We start from the raw sequence: 21993 nt of genomic DNA, 5'->3' as shown, positions 1-21993 counted from the left end.
AAGCTACATTTTAACTAATATATTAGACCTACTTCAGGCTAGGAGCAAAAACCAAAGTCATTGCATTTTCTTGTTGACTTTGGCTGCTTGTTTAGTTTGATATATTTGCCCTGTAATAACTGCAGATAATGTATTTGTATTCTTTTAACATTAAGATGAAACAAAACTGGGTCAGCTCTTGTATTCGTACTCAGTTGATAGAAAGTACAAACATCCTAAAATATTTTGTTTTAGGTTTTTTTTCCAGCAAACATCCTCCAAAGCTGCCACCTTACTTACCTGCCAGGTTTTTCAGAAAAGTCACTGCAAACCTTTGTGCATGTTCCACTTCAGTCTCCAGAACTTTGTCCAGGTAAACTAAATGTTGATCAAAGGGAAAACTGACAAACTCCTCCAGAATTGTCGTGTTGGATACCTTTCCAAGGACCAGGGTAAATATTGCAAAGCCTTTACACTTGGCTTTGTGTGATATCTCCAGTAACTCGTCGTCATTCATGTTCGTTTCCCCTGAAAGTATTGTAAAGATAACCTTGTGCGTCTGCTGGTCGGTGAGATTTGAAAAGTAATTCTTCAGGGTCCATTCAATAGTGTTGCCGATGCCAGTGGAGTGCTCTGGCTGACTGGCTGAGTCGTGGACATGCCTCTTCTTCAGTGTTTTTGTCGTGTAATCCAAAATCCCAAATTCAAGCTCGAATGGATCATTCCCATATTGCAGCCTGTGGTTTGGGGAGTGCTGAACAATAGCTACTCTGGGATGAAATTCAGCGGCCTTTGGTTCTGCGGAGCTTAGAAATGTATTCAGCATGGAATTTAAGAAATGCTTCATGGCTTCTCCATGCATGGATTCCATCTGTTCGGGATCATCGACAATAAATGCTAAGTCCAGGTTCACAGGCAGAGGAGATATCCGTGTATCTCCCAGGCACAAAACGTTTGGTTCGCACATATCTGCCAAAGAAAAATAAAACTATCAGTTCCGTTCCACTCCTTTTATTTTGCAGATATTTAATTGATTTTGCTGAAACATTTCAAATAATTTTGCTTTATTTATATTGGGATGTAAATGTTGATTCGTGGCTGAAATTCACCTCTGGCATAAGATAAATCTCTGGGGAAGAAAAAAATAACGCGCTTCTTCACTCTGGAATCAAGTTGGCCGTTGACTCTCAGTTTCCCAGTGTTATGCAAAACAATCTACTTCGCATCAACATTAGGGGTGCACGCTGAATTAAAAACAAGTCGGGTACTTTAATTACTCATGGTTCCACAATTTGTATATGGCATCATTTTAAGAATAAGGAGTAGGCCATTTAGAACGGAGATGAGGGAAAACTTTTTCAGTCAGAGTTGTGAATCTGGAATTCTCTGCCTCAGAAGGCAGTGGAGGCCAATTCTCAGAATGCATTCAAGAGAGAGCTAGATAGAGCTCTTAAGGATAGCGGAGTCAGGGGGTATGGGGAGAAGGCAGGAACAGGGTACTGATTGAGAATGATCAGCCATGATCACATTGAATGGCGGTGCTAGCTCGAAGGGCCGAATGGTCTACTCCTGCACCTATTGTCTATTGTCTATTTCTAATACTCATTTACAGAGGAGGATTGTATTTCTATTTAACTTCATTTCTGAAGATCAGCACCTCCAAATTTGTGGTGCTGTCCTCAGTGCACCATTGTAACATTGGCCTCCTTTTAGTGTCTAATTATATTGGTAGATAGCACAATTAAAGCTGGTCAATAACTGAACCATTAAAGCGAAGAGATTCCACAAATTGGTGAATAAGTTGATTTTAACCTCTGTAGTGGTCGTGTTACCACAGCTGATCCAAGTGCTGATTGAATAGGGAGGAGGAAATCATTCAGATTGCTTGTCCAAAATTATTTCTAAGTGAGCCATCGAAAGCAGACTTGTGTACCATTTAAGGGAGCCTCACTGCAATGAATATTGCAATAAATTCCTATTATTGGACAGAGTTTTGGGCAGTGGAGGAAAACAGAAAAAATATTCAAGGTTGGCAGAGGAGCAGCAGGTGAAGGAGTGAGTGCGGGGATTGGCTTAGAAAGTAATCTCAGGGAGTTTTTCCAGTGTTTTTTCAGGAATGGGTGATTTAAAAACTGGCCGGGGCCAGCCTGTAACACATACCTTCAAGGTCGGCAGAGGAGTGGCAGATTGGCTGAGAAGGGGAGCGGCCTGTCGGGGAGCGGCCTGTCGGGGAGCGGCCTTGTCGAGGGAAGTGCCTTGTGAGAAAAGTGCGAGTCTTTGGCTCGAGATCCTTCTGTGAGAAAAGTGCGAGTCTTTGGCTCGAGAGCCTTCGGCAAGGAGGCTGAGGGAGGAGACTACACTAAAAGTTGGAGAGGGTGAGACGCAGTGAAGAAATGACAGGTAAGCTGATGCAGTGCGATGCTTGCAGGATGTGGGAGGTCAGGGATCCTGCTGGTGCCACTTGCTGCTACAAATGTGGAAAGTGTGTCCAGGTTCAGCTCCTGAAGGACCGTGTTGGGGCACTGGAGAGGCAACTGGATGACCTCAGGATCATCCGGGAAAACGAGAGATGCCGGGACAGGACCTACAGCGAGATCGTCACACCGAAGATACCGGAAGAGAAAAAGTGGGTGATGATGAGGAAGGGAAGGAAGCTTGGAGTACATGAGACACCGAGGGATGTACCTCTTGAAAGCAGGTTCACCCTTTTGGAAGCCGTCAGGACAGAAGACATTGCAGTCTGAGCGGCGGGCAGGTCCACGAGTCAAAACGTGGCGCTGAGGCAAAGCCGAATAGGTAGACATGAGGCAGAGCCGTGGTAGGAGGGGACTTCATCGTGAGAGGTACAGACAGGGGTTTCTGCGGCAACAAGCGGGATTCAAGGATGGTGTGTTGCCTCCCTGGTGCCAAGATCCAGGACGTCACGGACCGATTGCAGGGCATCCTCAAGGGTGAAGGTGAGCAGCCGGAAGTGGTAGTGCGTGTCAGTACAAATGACGTCGAGAAAAAGAGAAAAGAGATTCTGCAGCGTGACTTTAGAGAGCTCGGAATAAGGCTGAAAAGCAGGGCCTCCAGGGTGGTTATCTCCGGTTTGCTTCCAGTTCCTCGTTCTGGTGAGGGCAGGAACAGGGAGATAGGGCATCTGAATGTGTGGCTGAGGAGCTGGTGCAGGGGGCAAGGATTTAGACATAGAAACATAGAAAATAGGTGCAGGAGTAGGCCATTCGGCCCTTCGAGCCTGCACCGCCATTCAATATGATCATGGCTGATCATCCAACTCAGTAACCTGTACCTGCCTTCTCTCCATACCCCCTGATCCCTTTAGCCACAAGGGCCACATCTAACTCCCTCTTAAATATAGCCAATGAACTGGCCTCAACTACCTTCTGTGGCAGAGAATTCCACAGACTCACCACTCTTAGACCACTGGGATCTGTTTTGGGGTAAGGGTGAATTGTACAAAAGAGACGAGTTGCACCTTAACAGGCGGGGGACCAGCGTTCTAGCAGGCAGGTTTGCCACTGCTACACGGGTGGGTTTAAACTAAATAGTGGGGGGGGGGGGGGAGACAAATTGGATATACAAGGATGGAGTTAAAGGGAAAGAATGTATAGGAAAAGTTAAGAAAGACCCCAGAATTAACGGGACAGAAAGCTCATGAAGAGATAGGAGAGTATGGCCAAGTGTAATAGGAATCGATGTGAAAGGTGAGGTGAGTAATGGATTAAAAGTATTATATATGAATGTGCGAAGTATAAGAAGTAAAGTGGATGAGTTTGAGGTTCAGTTAGAGATTGGTAGATATGACATTGTGGGGATTACAGAGACATGGCTGCAGGAGGACTGGGAACTGAATATTGAGGGTTATATGTCCTATAGAAAGGAGAGGCAGGTGGGCAGAGGAGGTGGGGTAGCTCTGTCCATGAGGGATGAAATTCAGTCCCTTGCGAGGGGTGACAAAGGGACTGACGATGTGGAGTCGCTGTGGATAGAATTGAGGAATTGTAAAGACACTATTGGGATTTATCTACAGGCCCCCAAACAATAGCCTGGATATAGGGTGCAAGTTGCAGCACGAGTTAAAATTGGCATGTAACAAAGGTAATGCCACTGTGGTTATGGGAGATTTCAATATGCAGGTAGACTGGGAAAATCAGGTTGGTTCTGGACCCCAAGAAAAGGAGTTTGTAAAGTGCCTCTGAGATGGATTCTGAGAGCAGCTTGTACTGGAGCCAACCAGAGAGAAGGCAATTCTAGATTTAGTGTTGTCTAATGAACTAGATTTAATAAGGGAACTCAAAGCAAAGGAACCGCTAGGTGGTAGTGACCATAATATGATAAGTTTTAATCTGCAATTTGAGGGGGAAAAGGTTCAATCAAAAGTGTCAGTGTTGCAGTTGAACAAAGGGGACTATGAAGGCATGAGAGAGGAGCTGGCCAAGGTCGACTGGAAAAGGATCCTAGAACGAATGATGGTGGAACAGCAATGGCAGGAATTTCCGGGCATAATCCAGAAGATGCAGGATCATTTCATTCCAAAGAGGAAGAAAGGCAACCGTGGATGACAAGGGAAGTTATGGATGGAATAAAACTAAAAGAAAAGATGTATAACATAGCAAAGAGTAGTGGGAAGCCAGAGGATTGGAAAACTTTCAAAGAACAACAGAAGGTAACAAAAAGAGCAGTACGGGGTGAAAAGATGAAGTATAAGGGTAAGGTTGCCAAGAATATGAAGAAGAATATAGTGAAAGCTTCTTTAGGTTTGTTAAGAGAAAAATATTAGTAAAGACAAATGTGGGTCCCTTGAAGGCATTATTAAGGGGAACAAGGAAATGGCAGAAGAGTTGAACAGGTACTTTGGTTCTGTCTTCACTAAGGAAGACCCAAACCATCTCCCAGATGTACTAGTGGACAGAGGATCTAGGGAGACAGAGGAACTGAGAGAAATTTGCATTAGGCGAGAAGTAGTATTGTGTAGACTGATGGGACTGAAGGCTGATAAATCCCTAGGGCCTGATGGTCTGCATCCTAGGGTACTCAAGGAGGTGGCTCTAGAAATCATGGACACATTGGTGATCATTTTCCAATGTTCTATAGATTCAGGATCAGTTCCTGTGGATTGGAGGGTAGCTAATGTCAAGAAAGGAGTGAGAGAGAAAACAGGGAATAATAGTCCAATTAACCTGACATCGGTGGTGGGGAAGATGCTGGAGTCAATTATTAAAGAAATAATAATGGTGCATTTGGATAGCAGTAAAAAGATTGGTCCAAGTCTGCATGGATTTATGAAGGGGAAATCCTGCTTGACTAATTTTCTCAATTTTTTTTGAGGATTTGACAAGTAAAATGGATGAAGGAGAGCCAGTGGATGTAGTGTATCTGAATTTTCAGAAAGGTACCACACGGGAGGTTGGTGAGCAAAATTAGAGCACATGGTATTGGGGGTCGGGTATTGACATGGATAGAGAATTGGTTGGCAGACAGGAGGGCGTGCAGCGTAGGTTTACTAGGTTAATTCCCGGAATGGCGGGACTGTCATATGTTGAAGGACTAGAGCGACTAGGTTTGTATACACTGGAATTTAGAAGGATGAGAGGGGATCTTATCGAAACGTATAAGATTATTAAGGGGTTGGACATGTTAGAGGCAGGAAACATGTTCCCAATGTTGGGGGAGTCCAGAACCAGGGGCCACAGTTTAAGAATAAGGGGTAGGCCATTTAGAACAGAGATGAGGAAAAACCTTTTTAGTCAGAGTTGTGAATCTGTGGAATTCTCTGCCTCAGAGGGCAGTGGAGGCCAATTCTCTGAATACATTCAAGAGAGAGCTAGATAGAGCTCTTAAGGATAGCGGAGTCAGGGGGTATGGGGAGAAAGCAGGAACGGGGTACTGATTGAGAATGATCAGCCATGATCACATTGAATGGCGGTGCTGGCTCGAAGGGCCGAATGGCCCACTCCTGCACCTATTGTCTATTGTCTATTGTCCATTGAAACAGAGTAGGAACAAACGGGTCCCTGTCAGAATGGCAGGCAGTGGCGAGTGGAATGCCTCAAGGCTTGATGCTGGGGCCGCAACTATTTACAATATATATTAATGATTTAGATGATGGAATTAAAAGTAACACTAGCAAATTTGCAGATGACACAAAGCTGGGTGGCAGTGTGAACTGTGAAGAGGATGCTAGGAGGTTGCAAGGTGACTTGGACAGGTTGAATGAGTGGGCAGATGCATGGCGGATGCAGTATAATGTAGATAAATGTGAGGTTATCCACTTTGGTGGCAAGAACAAGGAGGCAGATTATTATCTCAACGGTGTCAGATTAGGAAAAAAGGAAGTGCAACGAGACCTAGGTGTCCTTGTGCACCAGCCACTGAAGGTAAACATGCAGGTACAGCAGGCAGTGAACAAAATTCATGGCATGATGGCCTTCATAACGAGAGGATTTGAGTTTCGGAGTAAAGAGGTAATTCTGCAGTTATACAGGGCCCTTTTGAGACCACATCTGGAATATTGTGTGCAGTTTTGGTCTCCTAATTTGAGGAAGGACATCCTTGCTATTGAGGCAGTGCAGCGTAGGTTCATGAGGTTAACCCCGGGGATGGCGGGACTGTCATATGAGGAAAGATTGGAAAGACTGGGCTTGTATTCACTGGAATTTAGATGGATGAGAGGGGATCTTATAGAAACATACAAAATTATAAAAGGACTGGACAAGCTAGATGCAGGATAAATGTTCCCAATGTTTGGGGGAGTCCCAAACCAAGGGCCACAGTCTAAGAATAAAGGGAAGGCCATTTAAAACTGAGGTGAGGAAAGACATTTTCTCCCAGAGAGTTGTGAATTTGTGGAATTCTCAGCCACAGAAGGCAGTAGAGGCCAATTCACTGGATGAATTTAAAAGAGAGTTATATAGAGCTCTAGGGGCTAGTGGAATTTAGGGATATGGGGAGAAGGCAGGCACAGGTTACCGATTGTGGATGATCAGCCATGGCTCGAAGGACCAAATGGCCTCTTCCTGCACCTATTTTCTATGTTTCTATGTTTCTAATACCAATGAAAATTATGTTGATTTCAGTGTAATGTGAGATTATAGTCCCAAAAATTTAATCAAATCTTAATCATTACAGATGTTAATGGAAACAAACGACTTATCCTTCACAATTCAAACAATGGTAGTTTCCCTTTATTTGCTTTTAAATTAATTCCAAGTTTTGAATGAAAATTATCTCAAATCCCCCAAGACATTTTAAAATCTTACCAAAGCAAAGTGTGCACTGAAAGAGTCTGTGTAACAATTTCTTGGATTCTTGTTGCTGTCTTGGCAATACAATCACTTTAGCTGATGCTTCATTATTGACCTTAGATAAATGAATTGAAAGAAATGCAACAGAAATAACAATAATCACCAACTTGACATTAATATAAACAAGCACATTTTATTTTCCCTGTTAATAGAATGTCAGGGTAAAAGTTCATAGAACTATTTTCTATGTTAAAATAAGCGCAAGAGTAGGTCATTGGCCCTTCAAGCCAGCACCGCTATTCAATATGATCATGGCTGATCATCCAAAATCAGTAGCCCGTTCCTGCTTTTTCCCAATATCCCTTTAGCCCTAAGAGCTATTTCTAACTCTCTCTTGAATACATCCAGTGAATTGGCCTCCACTGCCTTCTTTGGCAGAGAATTCCACAGATTCACAACTCTGGCTGAAAACGTTTTCCTCATCTCAGTCCTAAATGGCCTACCCCTTTTTTTAATAAACTATGACCCCTGATTCTGGACTTCCCAAACATCAGGAACATTTTTCCTGCATCTAGCCTGTCCAATCCCTTTCTCCCCATATCCCCTGATTCCATTAGCCCTAAGAGCTCTATCTATCTCTAGTAATTCATAATTGCCAAAGTGCTGTGAATAATTATTTAATACATCAGGTTGATAACAGTCTAAACTAAAATAATTAGTAAAGCACACAGAATATTTCATGAACTGATTAGTAAACAGTTTTATAATAATACAATATACAATATTTGTACAATGATGGTACTCCACGAAAAAGATGGATTCCTTGCAGAATTTTAATACTGCATAAAAATTTCCACCATGACCAATGAATAGAGACCTTAAGAATACCCGCTAAGAAATTGTGTAGTGACCGTCAGGGTATCAGTCACTCATCATAAACCCAATGCAGCTTCAGACGAATGCAACAAAGGTTTACCTGCTGTGCCCTTCATCGGAGAGCTGTGTGCAAAAAGGAAATCAGGGGATTGTGGAGATGGGGCAGGGATTGGGACTGGAATGGGGAATGGCAGTGACGTTTGTGAGGCATGGAAGCCAAGAGCTGGGTGCCAGGGTGGAGATCAGCAAGAGAAACATGAAAACAGATCGGCAAGTTGAGAGTTCAAGGGGAGAGATGATATTAGAAAATAGTTGGAAAAGATGGAGGAGGCTGGTTGCGAGAGGTTCACTAAGCAAATCCAGGAATAGAGGTTCACAGTTGGCCAGGGGGTGATTGCTGATTCGGGAATATTGTTGGTAGAGTGATGGGTGGGGTGTCAGGGCAAGGTTCACAAGCCTGAGAAAAGCGGTTACAATGTGGGATGTCGGTAGATGGGTGAAGGGGGCTAGGTAGCCAGAGGACGAGTTCAATAAGTGAATTACTTTAAAAAACAGCCTACTTGAATCGCACAGATGTAGGATTCACAGACTTGTTTCGGTTTTAGTGGTCTGTGCACAAGTGTCAATGAAAATCACTGGCTTCACCAAAGATCAGTGAGGGATTAGTTTAGAGATGCAGCGCGGAAACAGGCCCTTCAGCCACCGAGTCCACGCTGACCAGCGAGCCCCGCAAATGACCCGCCCAGAAGGTGCAGCTCACCTGCCGGTGACCGAGGACTCGCCCGCAGTGGATGGAGCACACACCTGGTAGTCCCGACTCTTGTACAACATCCGAGTTGTTATCTAATATGTATCTAAGTGCTTATATACTTATATATAGCGATACTTCGACTGAACTGTCCACAAAAATGAATTTCACTGTACCTCAGTATATAGAGTCATAGAATGATCCAGTGTTTAAGCAGGCCCTTCGACCCAACTTGCCTACATCGGCCAACATGTTCCAGCTACACTAGTCCCACCTGCCTGAATTTGGTCCATGTTACACCAAACCTGCCCTATCCATGTACCCATCTAACTGTTTCTTAAATGTTGGGATAGTCCCTGCCTCAACTATCTCCTCCGGCAGCTTGTTCCATACACCCACCCCCTTTGTGTGAAAAGGTTACCCCTCAGATTCCTATTAAATCTTTTCCCCTTCACCATAAACAATAGACAATAGGTGCAGGAGTAGGCCATTCGGCCCTTCGAGCAAGCACCGCCCTTCATCGTGATCATGGCTGATCAGTAACCCGTTCCCGCCTTCTCCCCATATCCCCTGACTCCGCTATCATTAAGAGCTCTATCTAACTCTCGAAAGCATTCAGAGAATTGGCCTCCAGTGCCTTCTGAGGCAGAGAATTCCACAACTTCACAATTCTGAGTGAAAAAGTTCTTCCTCATCTCCGTTCTAAATGGCCTTCTCCTTATTCTTAAACTGTGGCCCCTGGTTCGGGACTCCTCCAACACCAGAAACATGTTTCCTACCTCTAGCGTGTACAATCCCTTAATGATCTTATTGTTTCAATAAGATTCCCTCTCATCCTTCTAAATTCCAGGGTATACAAGCCCAGTCGCTGCAGTCTTTCAACGTACGACAGTCCCGCCATTCCGGGAATTAACCTCATGAACCTACGCTGCACTCCTTCAATAGCAAGAATGTCCTTCCTTAAGTTTGGAGACCAAAACTGCACACAATACTCCAGGTGCGGTCTCACTAGGGCCCTGTACAACTGCAGAAGGACCTCTTTGCTCTTATACTCAACGCCCCTTGTTATGAAGGCCAACATTCCATTGTCTTTCTTCACTGCCTGCTGTACCTGCATGCTTCCTTTCAGTGACTGATGCACGAGGACACCCAGATCTCGTTGTACTTCCCCTTTTCCTAACTTGACACCATTCAGATAATAATCAGCCTTCCTGTCCTTACCACCAAAGTGGATAACCTCACATTTATCCACATTAAACTGCATCTGCCATGCATCCGCCCACTCACACAACCTGTCCAAGTCACACTGCAACCTCATAGCATCTTCCTCACAGTTCACACTGCCACCCAGCTTTGGGTCATCTGCAAATTTGCTAATGTTACTTTTAATCCCTTCATCCAAGTCATTAATGTATATTGTAAATATCTGCGGTCCCAGCACCGAGCCTTGCGGTACCCCACTAGTTACTGCCTGCCATTCTGAAAGGGACCCATTTATCCCTACTCTTTGCATTCTGTCTGTCAACCAATTTTTTATCCATGTCAGTACCCTATCCCTGATACAATGTGCTCTAATTTTGCCCACTAATCTCCCATGTGGGACCTGGTCGAAGGCTTTCTGAAAGTCAAGGTACACTACATCCACCGGCTCTCCCCTGTCCATTTTCCTAGTTACATCCTCAAAAAATTCCAGAAGATTAGTCAAACATGATTTCCCCTTCGTAAAGCCATGCTGACTCGGAATGATCCTGTTACTGCTATCCAAATGCTCCGCAATTTTGTCTTTTATAATTGACTCCAGCATCTTCCCCACCACCGATGTCAGACTAACTGGTCTATAATTTCCTGTTTTCTCTCTCCCTCCTTTCTTAAAAAGTGGGATAACATTAGCTTCCCTCCAATCCAAACCTATGTCCTCTGGTCCTCGATTCCCCTACTCTGGGTAAGAGGCTCTGCATCTACCCGATCTATTCCTCTCATGATCTTATACCTCTATAAGATCACCTCTCATCCTCCTGCACTTCAAGGAATAGAGTCCCAGCCTACTCAACCTCTCCCTTTTGCTCAGACCCTGTAGTCCTGGCAACATCCTCATAAATCTTCTCTGAACCCTTTCCAGCTTGACATCTTTCCTATTACATGGTTTCCAGAACTGAACAAAATTACATGTGACAAATAAGGTACCATACTATAATAACACTATCCTACACACACGAGGCACAATTTAGAAACTTGTATGTCTTTGGAGTGTGGGGGGAAACCGAAGCACCGGGAGAAAACCTACACAGGTCATGGGTAGAACATACAGACTCTGTATAGACAGCACCTGTAGTCAGGATTGTCCCTGGGTCTCTGGTGCTGTAAGGCAGCAACTCGACTGCTGCCCCACCATGCCAGTCGGCCAGAATCCAGTTCGCCAGAAAATCTGTCAGTTCAGCAGAATGCTGTTCTGAATGTGTCGGATTAATTGTTTTATTGTAATTGGAAACATTCATTACTTTATGCATTTTAAGATCTGGGATTAAAAATATACCTTGAGCTTAAAATTAATAATTGAATAGAAGACAGAGGGTTTAGGTGGGTCAATATTCAGGATGGCAGTGTGTGACCAGTGGAGTTTAGTTTAGTTTTGTTTAGTGGTTCAGCGTGGAAACGGGCACTTCGGCCCACTGAGTTCACACAGACCTGTGATCACTGATACACTAGTTCTATCCAACACACTAGGGATAATTTACTGAAGCCAATAAAACTACAAACCTGTACGTCTTTGGGATGTGTGTGGAAACAGGAGCACCTGGAGAAAACCCACGTGGTCAGAGGGAGCACATGCTAACTCTGCACAGATACCATCCTAGATCAGGATCGAGCCCGGGTCTTTGGCGCTGTGAGGCAGCAACTTTATCGTTGAGCCACTGTGCCCCCGAGTTCCGCAGGGATCTGTGCCAAGACCTCTGTTATTTATAAATGACTTGAACATAAATGTACATGGATTGGCTAGTAAGTTTGAAGATGATACCAAAATTGCTGGGGTCGCTGCCCATGAGGAAGGCTGTCAAGGCATACAGTTGGATATAGTTGAGCTACAGAAGTGGGCAGAGAAATGACGAATGGACAATAGACAATAGGTGCAGGAGTAGGCCATTCGGCCCTTTGAGCCAGCACCGCCATTCAATTTGATCATGGCTGATCATTCTCAATCAGTACCCCGTTCCTGCCTTCTCCCCATACCCCCTGTCTCCGCTATCCTTAAGAGATCTATCTAGCTCTCTCTTGAATACATTCAGAGAATTGGCCTCCACTGCCTACTGAGGCAGAGAATTCCACAGATTCACAACTCTCTGACTGAAAAAGTTTCCCCTTATCTCCGTTCTAAATGGCCTACCCCTTATTCTTAAACTGTGGCAAATGGTTCTGGACTCCCCCAACATTGGGAACATGTTTCCTGCCTCTAACATGTCCAACCCCTTAATAATCTTATAATTTTCGATAAGATCCCCTCTCATCCTTCTAAATTCCAATGTATACAAGCCTAGTCGCTCCAGTCTTTCAACATATGACAGTCCCGCCATTCCGGGAATTAACCTAGTAAACCTACGCTGCACGCCCTCAATAGCAAGAATATCCTTCCAATAGCAAGTATGAGGTGTTATACTTTGGGAGGTTAAATGTAAGGGGAAAATATACAATTAATGGCATGATCTTCCACTGCATTGATGTACAGAGAGATCTTGGAGTCCAAGCCAAACTCCCTGAAATTAGTAACACAAGTAGATAGAGTGGTAAAGAAGCAAATGGCATGATTGCCTTCATTTGTCAGGGCATTGAGTTAGGATGTCATGACACAACTTTATAGGAATTTGGTTAGGCCACAACTGGAAGAGTCCCAACCCAAAATGCCATCTATGCATGCTCTCCAGAAATGCTGCCTGAACTACTGTGTTACTCCAGCACTGTGTCTTTTTTTTGTAAACCAGCATCTGCAGTTCTTTGGGTTTACATGAAAGGATTGGTCCTCTTACATTCCGTTTGTTAAAAAGACTAATTACTCATGCTACATAGAGTCAGAGAGTGATACAGTGTGGAAACAGGCCCTTTGGCCCAACTTGCCCACACCGGCCAAAATGTCCCAGCTACACTTGTCCCACCTGCCTGCGTTTGGTCCATATCCCTCCAAACTTGTGCTATACACTATTACACACTATAAAGGAAAGCTACATTGATGAAGTAATGTTCTTACCTTAAAAGCCCGTTCTACTTCTAGGATTTCTTTGAAGGAAATGATAACTGGAATGATATCTGAAGCACTGAATTGTGAGGCAGCTGCATTAATGGCATTTGTGTCTTTGGATCCTCCATTAGCAAGAAACACAGCTATTTTCCTCACGAGGGCACCATTACGAACTCGTTTAAAAGTATTTCTGACCACGAACTGCATAATGTTGCCGATATTTCGTCTTTTGCTCGATCGTTCATGACCTAGTCCGTCTATTTTTTTCAGAAGTAACTGCTTTTTCTTAAAGTCCGAAAAGCGAATGAAAGACTTAGCTTGGTTATTGTAAGTCAGCACTGCCACGCGAGCACCGGTGGGGCAGTTGTTTTCGGCGATGTTAATATCCTGCAGGAAATTAATCACAATTTTCTTCATCCTTTCAAATATAGCAGGAGGGACATCTGCAGATGTGTCCAGAGCAAAGGCCAGCTCTGTGGGGTAGGCTGGACATGCTCCACCTTCTGCAAGTGTTAACAATCAATTAGACCACAAGAACATCTCTTAAACACTGGACTGAAACCATAGTTGCAGTGATAATCAATGAAGCTTACTTACTTTTTGAACAACAAGCTGGAAGGAACAAATAATGCCGGAAATTAATAGAAAATTGGAAGCAAAATTAAGAGACACATTATTAAACTCTCATCCATCTTCACTCATTAAGTAACATGCTTGAATATTTATTCATTTTTATGGGTTTTGTGCCTTGGAATTTTTTGGTTTTACTTGTACAGAAGCAGGTACATTAGTTATAACTGCACTTGAAAGTCACTGAGTATTTAAACATTATTCATGTTAATATAAAACATGGAACATAGAAAAAAAACTGTACAAGAACAGGCCCTTCGGCCACAATGTCTGAGTCGAACATGATGCCAAGATAAGACTGGATTCACAGGAATGATCTCATCTGACTGCTAACAATGCATGTTTCTCCATTCCCTGTATATCTGTACCTATCTGAAAATCTATTAAACTCCACAACTGCCTCCACCATTCCAAGGATCCACCACCTTCTGTGTAAAAAGCATATCCTGCACATCTATATACTAAAACTCTCGTTTGTTTGTTCCTGAACTACAGCCAAAACGGTACACGATAGAGCGACAATTTTAGGCCCACCTTACTCGCCGTCACCCGGGGAGGAGCGCATTAGTTAAAGGTCCGGGGGGGGGGGCGCATTAGTTAAAGGTTCCGGGAGGGGGGAGCGCATTAGTTAAAGGTTCGGGGGGGGGGGAGGGGAGCGCATTAGTTAAAGGTCCGGTCCGGGGGGGTGGGGAGCGCATTAGTTAAAGGTTCTGCGGGGGGGGGCATTGGCCCTTGTGTATTTTCACATTATCAAATCTGGCCCTCTTTGAAAAAAGTTTGGACACCACTGATGTAGTCCAAGCTAATTAGCTTCAGACAGTGATTTTTCACAGGAATTATCAAATTTGGCAAAACATGTTTGGAACACTGGCTCAAGACTTGAAGTCAGATATGAGCTCATGCTCTGTCCATCCTAATGTAAACCTCACAACAGAGTAGGGGAGGGGTGGACAGGGATAGAAATAAGCCCAAGAAAATGGTGCAAAACACAGAACACGTGAAGAGCTGTCGAAGCAATGACCCTCCTTTAGCTGGCCTTCAAAGCTGTGAAGACACTGATTTTGTGCTTGAGAAAATTCCTAAAACATCACCATACCATTACAGCAAATAAACAGATCCTTAGCCCACCATGTCCACATTCAAATAAAAGTTCTTAAAGGTATAAAAATAAATTATAAACCAAACTGATTTAAATCATTCTAAAATACTTAAAAATCTGAAGTTTTTAAATAATGTACAACAAAACCTTGCCCCACAACCTGTCCTCTATATTGACATGAACTGGACATAGAGTTCATGCACTGAGTCCATCCAGTGCAAGTTGTTAGCTCAGTTGCACACCTCCGATTCAGGGACAGCTTCTTCTCAGCTGTCATCAGGCAACCGAATCATCTTACCACAACAGAGCAGTGCTGAACTACGAACTACCTCTTTGGTGACCCTCGGACTATCCTTGATGGGACTTTGCTGTCTTAACCTTGTACTAAATGTTATTCCCTTATCATGTATCTGTACACTGTAATGGCTTGATTGTAATCATGTATTGTATTTCTGCTGACTGGATAGCACGCAACAAAAGCTTTTCACTGTACCTTGGTACACGTGACAATAAACTAAACTGAAACTGAAATTGTCCCAACTTCAGAACCAAGGGCTTCTTGCCTTTCAGAGCACCAGACTCCTGATTTTGAACTTTCTGCAGAGGATTTTAGATAGGCACACAGATATGCAGAAGAATTGAGCAGTATGGATTATCAGCAGATAGGTTAGATTAGTTTATGATGGCATCATGTTCAGCACAGACATGGTGGGTGGATGGCCTGTTCCTCTGCTGTACTCCTCTATGTTCTGTGATTTTGAGGAGCTGGGGCATTTATTCCTGTGTGCAGGTTTACACTGAAGAAAGACACAAAATGCTGGAGTAACTCACCGTGTCAGGCAGCATCTATGGAAAAAAGGAATGGGTGACGTTTTGTGTCGTGACCCTTCTTCAGACTGAAGGATCTCTTCAGACTGAACGGACTCTTCAGAAGAAGGGTCTTGACCCAAAACATCACCTATTCCTTTTCTCCAGAGATGCTGTCTGACCCATTGAGTTACTCCAGCATTTTGGGATACTCAGATGATAGCATAATATAAGAGATGAGTGCCATCTAGTGCTGCTCGTGATAATACAGACATGAAATATATTTCAAGCTTCAAGCATTTCCAAAGCAGAGGTTGCTCCTGCGATAACAGAACTGAATGTAAATTAATGAGTAATTATAGAATCATACAGCATGGAAACACACCCTTCAGCCCAGCTAATTGACGCTAGATGTCCCAAACTAACCCATTTGCCTATATTTGGCACATATCCCTTTAAACTTTTGCTATCCATGCACCATGTAGCTTTAGAAAGAGATGAGGAGGAATTTCTCTAGTCAGAGGGTGGTGATTCCTTTTCTCCAGAGATGCTGTTTGACCCATTGAGTTACTCCAGCATTTTGTGCCTATCTTCCACATTTATTCCTATACCTGACCCACCACAGTTACATTGGTTGCTCCAAAATCACTGCAACCAATGGTTAAAAAACAGAGATCACCTCCGCTTAGGAAGTGCAGGCTTGACCTCAACCAGCAGTCATTTTCAACTGGAACATGGAGCTCCTGAAATCACTCCCTGTGACTGTATGCCACTGTGTAAATTAGCATGATTGGCACGATGTGAATGTACAAATCATTGTATTAGTTGTGAACGCCATATCTGTCTGCATGATAAACTGACAGAGGTCCCTCACGTGTGAATATCTCCCCATTACTTCACAAAATATGTTCATTGGATAGCCTAAAGCACTCAAGAGCAAACAGAAAGGAATCTATGTACAGGTGTATAGGTTAATTGGCCTGGTAAATGTAAAAATTGTTCTGTGTGTGTGTACTCCAAAGACGTACAGGTATGTAGGTTAATTGGCTGGGTAAATGTAAAAATTGTCCCTAGTGGGTGTAGGATAGTGTTAATGTGCGGGGATCGCTGGGCGGCACGGACTTGGAGGGCCGAAAAGGCCTGTTTCCGGCTGTATATATATGATATGATATGATATATGATATACGATAGCGTTAATGTGCAGGGATCGCTGGTCGGCGCGGACCCGGTGGGCCGAAGGGCCTGTTTCCATGCTGTATCTCTAAACTAAAAAAAAAAGAAAAATACTTACGGCAGCTTTCTCGCACAGCCGATATGAGATCACATGGCTGGAAAAGAAATCGTTAAATTTAAGGCACGATAAAAGTATTAGACCAAATATATTAATTCATGGCTAACCTATTCCATATATGGTTACGTACCGTGATTGCTAATCCTGGTGGTCCCTTCGGACCCTAGAATGAATAAAAAAGAGACACTTTTAGTGTATCAGCAGACAATTCACTGGCAATTTTACAGAATGACATGGTGGAGATCTAACTGATACCAGTGTAAGAAAATAACTGCAGATGCTGGTACAAATCGAAGGTATTTATTCACAAAATGCTGGAGTAACTCAGCAGGTCAGGCAGCATCTCAGGAGAGAAGGAATGGGTGACGTTTCGGGTCGAGACCCTTCTTCAGACTGATGTCAGGGGGGCGGGACAAAGGAAGGATATAGGTGGAGACAGGAAGATAGAGGGAGAACTGGGAAGGGGGAGGGGAAAAGAGGGACAGAGGAACTATCTAAAGTTGGAGAAGTCAATGTTCATACCACTGGACTGCAAGCTGCCCAAGCGAAATATGAGGTGCTGTTCCTCCAATTTCCGGTGAGCCTCACTATGGCACTGGAGGAGGCCCATGACAGAAAGGTCAGATTGGGAATGGGAGGGGGAGTTGAAGTTCTCAGCCACCGGGAGATCAGGTTGGTTAAGGCGGACTAATCGAAGGTGTTGTGCGAAACGATCGCCGAGCCTGCGTTTGGTTTCGCCGATGTAATGAAGTTGAAGCAAAGAGTAGGAATAAACGGGTCCTTTTCGGAATGGCAGGCAGTGACTAGTGGGGTACCGCAAGGCTCAGTGCTGGGACCCCAGTTATTTACAGTGTATATTAATGATTTGGGTGAGGGAATTGAATGCAACATCTCTAAGTTTGCGGATGACACGAAGCTGGGTGGCAGTGTTAGCTGCGAGGAGGATGCTAGGAGGCTGCAGAGTGACTTGGATAGATTAGGCGAGTGGGCAAATGCATGGCAGATGCAATATAATGTGGATAAATGTGAGGTTATCCACTTTGGCGGCAAGAACAGGAAAGCAGAGTATTACCTGAATGGTGACCGATTGGGAGAAGGGGAGATGCAACGTGACCTGGGTGTCATGGTGCACCAGTCATTGAAAGCAAGCATGCAGGTGCAGCAGGCAGTGAAGAAAGCGAATGGTATGTTGGCATTCATAGCAAGAGGATTTGAGTTTAGGAGCAAGGAGGTTCTGCTGCAGTTGTACAGGGCCTTGGTGAGACCGCACCTGGAGTACTGTGTGCAGTTTTGGTCTCCTAACCTGAGGAATGACGTTCTTGCCTTAGAGGGAGTACAGAGAAGGTTCACCAGATTGATCCCTGGGATGGCGGGACTTACATATGAGGAAAGACTGGATAGACTGGGCTTGTACTCGCTGGAATTTAGAAGACTGAGGGGGGATCTTATAGAAACATATAAAATTCTTAAGGGGTTGGAGAGGCTAGATGCGGGAAGCTTGTTCCCGATGTTTGGGGAGTCCAGAACCAGGGGTCACAGCTTAAGGATAAGGGGGAAGTCTTTTAGGACCGAGATGAGAAAACATTTCTTCACACAGAGAGTGGTGAGTCTGTGGAATTCTCTGCCACAGAAGGTAGTTGAGGCCAGTTCATTGGCTATATTTAAGAGGGAGTTAGATGTGGCCCTTTTTGCTAAAGGGATCAGGGGGTATGGAGAGAAGGCAGGTACAGGCTACTGAGCTGAATGATCAGCCATGATCATATTGAATGGCGGTGCAGGCTCGAAGGGCCGAATGGCCTACTCCTGCACCTACTTTCTATGTTTCTATGTTTCTACATCTAGAGCAGTGGATACAATAGATGAGGTTGGAGGAGGTGCAGGTGAACCTCTGTCTCACCTGGAAAGACTGTTTGGGTCCTTGGATGGAGTTGAGGGGTGAAGCATCTCCTGGGGTTGCAGGGGAAAGTGCCTGGGGATGGGGTGGTTTGGGTAGGAAGGGACGAGTGGACCAGGGACTTACGGAGGGAACTGTCTCTGCAGAACGCAGAAAGGGGAGGGGATGGGAAGATGTGACCAGTAGTGGGTCCCGTTGGAGGTGATGGAAATGTTGGCGGATGATTTGTTGGATACGCTGGCAGATGGGGTGGAAGGTGAGAACGAGGGGGATTCTGTCCTTGTTACGAATGGGGGGCGGGGGAGCAAGAATGGAGCTGCGGGATGTAGAAGAGGTCCTAGTGAGAGCCTCATCTATAATGGCGGAGGGGAAGCCCCGTTTCCTGAAGAATGAGGACATCTCTGATGCCCTAGTGTGAAACACCTCATCCCGGGCGCAGATGCGGCGTAGACGGAGGAATTGGGAGTAGGGGATAGACTTTTTGCAGGAGACAGGGTGGGAAGAAGTGTAGTCCAGATAGCTGTGCCAGTCAGTGGGTTTATAGTAGATGTCAGTCATTAGTCTGTCTCCTGTGATGGAGATGGTGAGGTCCAGATACGGTAGGGAGATGTTGGAGATAGTCCAAGTATATTTAAGAGCAGGATGGAAATTGGTCGTGAAGTGTATGAAGTCAGTGAGTTCTGCATGGGTACAAGAGGTAGCACCAATGCAGTTGTCGATGTAGTGGAGGTAGAGTTCGGGGATGGAGCCAGTGTATGTCCGGAACAGGGATTGTTCGACGTACCCGACAAAGAGGCAGGCATAGCTAGGGCCCATGCGAGTGCCCATAGCTACGCCTGTGGTTTGGAGGAAGTGGGAGGACTCAAAGGAGAAGTTGTTAAAGGTAAGAACCAGCTCTGCTAGGCGGAGGAAGGTGTTGGTAGATGGGGATTGGCTGGTTCTGCGGTCGAGGAAGAAATGGAGGGCTTCGAGACCATCCTTGTGGGGGATGGAAGTGTAGAGTGACTGGACATCCATGGTAAAAGTGAGGGAGTGGGGGCCTGGAAACCGGAAGTTATCGAGGAGACAGAGAGCATGTGAGGTGTCTTGGACGTGAGTGGGGAGGGATTTGACCAGGGGGGATAGGATGGAGTCGAGGTAGGTGGAAATAAGTTCGGTGGGACATGAACAGGCAGAAACAATGGGTCTGCCGGGACAGTTCTGTTTATGGATTTTAGGTAGAATGTAAAATCGGGCTGTGCGGGGCTGGGGAATGATAAGTTTGGAGGCTTTAGAGGGCAGAGTGCCGGAATTGGTGAGGGCAGTGATGGTGTTGATGATTAAGGTCTGGTGCTCGTCGGTGGGGTCATGGTCCAAGGATAAGTAGGAGGAGGTGTCTGAGAGTTGTGAACTGATACCAGTCATCTGTGAAAAGAACTTCCTGACAACAAATGCAAAGGTATTGGCATTAGGGTTGTTTTATTAGGAACATATCCCAGGTGTCCCTGTGAGAAACATATTATGGGTGATCATTTTTTATATTACTATTAAAAGAGTTGGATTGATCTTAGATAAAAATGTAGATAACTAGGCAGATTTAAAGAAAGCTCGGGCTTTTGTAGTTTTACGATCAAGGTAATGACGCACATGAAAACAACTACAATTCAACCATGGAAATACGAAAATGAAAATGGATATTCTGTGGTTTTCTTTGTTGCTCGTGAGGATTTCCAAGATTTCTCTGGGATGATTAAATAATTTAAGCCTATATTGGTCCAGGTTACCTCAGATTTAGATTGCTCAAGGCTTTCCAATGAATAGATATGTGTGCTTTAACTCTGTATAAATTTTGGCTGGATGTCTGTGACCAGTGAGGTTCTACAAGGATCTGTGTTAGGACCTCTGTTGTATGTGGTGTATCTATATAAACATACACGTACATGGGCTGCTTAGTAAGTTTGAAGATGACACCAAAATTGCTAGAGTTGTGGGCAGTGAGGAAGACTGTCAAAGTACGCAGCAGGATATAGATCAGCTGCAGAAATGGGCAGAGAATTGGCCAGATGGAGTTTAATTAGAGCAAGTCTGAGGTGCGGCACTTTGGGAGGTTGAATGTAAGGGGAAAGCATAGAGTTCATGGCAAGATCCATAACGGCAGAGGAGGAACTTGGGATCCAGGTCTTTATATATATTTTCCTTCGTGATCATTGGATACCAGTGTGAACCATTATAAGCCTCGTTCAATCCTACTTCTGTTCCTAGGGTTTATATTACCATTGCTGGCGGTAGATTTTGTACCTCCAACTTATTAATGCACTTTCACGAAAACATGCTAAGGTGCTTCACAGATATTGGGAAAAGATGGAAACAAAACTGAGAAGAGGGACAACCAAAGGCTTGTTACAGTGACGGGTTTTAAGGAAGATCTTAAGAAGGTAGTCAAATTGAGAAAATGAAATGGGCATAATGGGATCTAGCTGGCTGAAGGCACCACATTTTCATATTTAATTATTCATTGTTGGCTGTTTACCACTTATTTTACATTTCATTTTAAAACACGTATCTGCTAAGCAGGAATTCAGCTGCTGTATAAACTTTGAGGAAAATAGTAGATGCTTTAGTCTTAGTTTTAATTTTAGTTTTAGAGATACAGTGTGGAAACAGGCCCTTCAGCCCACCGAGTCCGCGCCGACCAGTGATCCCCGCACATTAACACTATGCTACACACACTAGGGACAGTTTACACATACACCAAGCCAATTAACCTACATACCTGTACGTCTTTGGAGTGTGGGAGGAAACCAAAGATCTCGGAGAAAACCCACGCAGGTCACTGGACGAACGTACAAACTCCGAACAGACGGCGCCCGTAATCGGGATCAAAACCTGCTCTCCGGCGCTGCAAGTGCTGTCAGGCGGCAACTCTACTGCTGTGTTAGACTTGCTGCCCTTGTGGTGCCAACCTGCCGCTTTGTACCAACTGATTGCAGAACTTACCACGCGCGAAACGTTGGAGAAACTGTCCAATGCAAACTTTTATATTGAAAATGTATCAACTATCCCATTGTCCTACCTTTTGTCCAGGAATTCCCATCTCTCCTGATCCACCGGCATCACCAGGAGCACCAGCGTGGCCCTGAGAGGTGCAAGCACATCACGTTATTCTGGAGGAAACCGTATCAATGGATGATTACCTGTACGTTCATACTTCGTAT

General features: G+C 44.5%; 1 protein-coding gene across 1 annotated transcript in view; it reads right to left on the bottom strand.

Annotated features, from left to right (window-relative positions):
- The window catches only part of LOC144601431 (collagen alpha-6(VI) chain-like), a 349228-nt gene that overhangs the window by 5420 nt on the left and 321815 nt on the right, over positions 1 to 21993 (bottom strand). Inside the window, exons 33-35 of the mRNA XM_078413544.1 lie at positions 13088 to 13581; positions 7242 to 7341; positions 280 to 948 (exon numbers count right to left, since the gene is read on the bottom strand). Of these exons, the coding sequence (XP_078269670.1) occupies positions 280 to 948; positions 7242 to 7341; positions 13088 to 13581 (1263 nt within the window). The remainder of the gene's footprint in view (positions 1 to 279; positions 949 to 7241; positions 7342 to 13087; positions 13582 to 21993) is intronic.

The sequence above is a fragment of the Rhinoraja longicauda genome, chromosome 2 (assembly GCF_053455715.1).
Source record: "Rhinoraja longicauda isolate Sanriku21f chromosome 2, sRhiLon1.1, whole genome shotgun sequence".
In the NCBI taxonomy this organism is placed as follows: Eukaryota; Metazoa; Chordata; class Chondrichthyes; order Rajiformes; family Arhynchobatidae; genus Rhinoraja; species Rhinoraja longicauda.
This window is presented reverse-complemented; position numbering and strand designations above follow the sequence as displayed.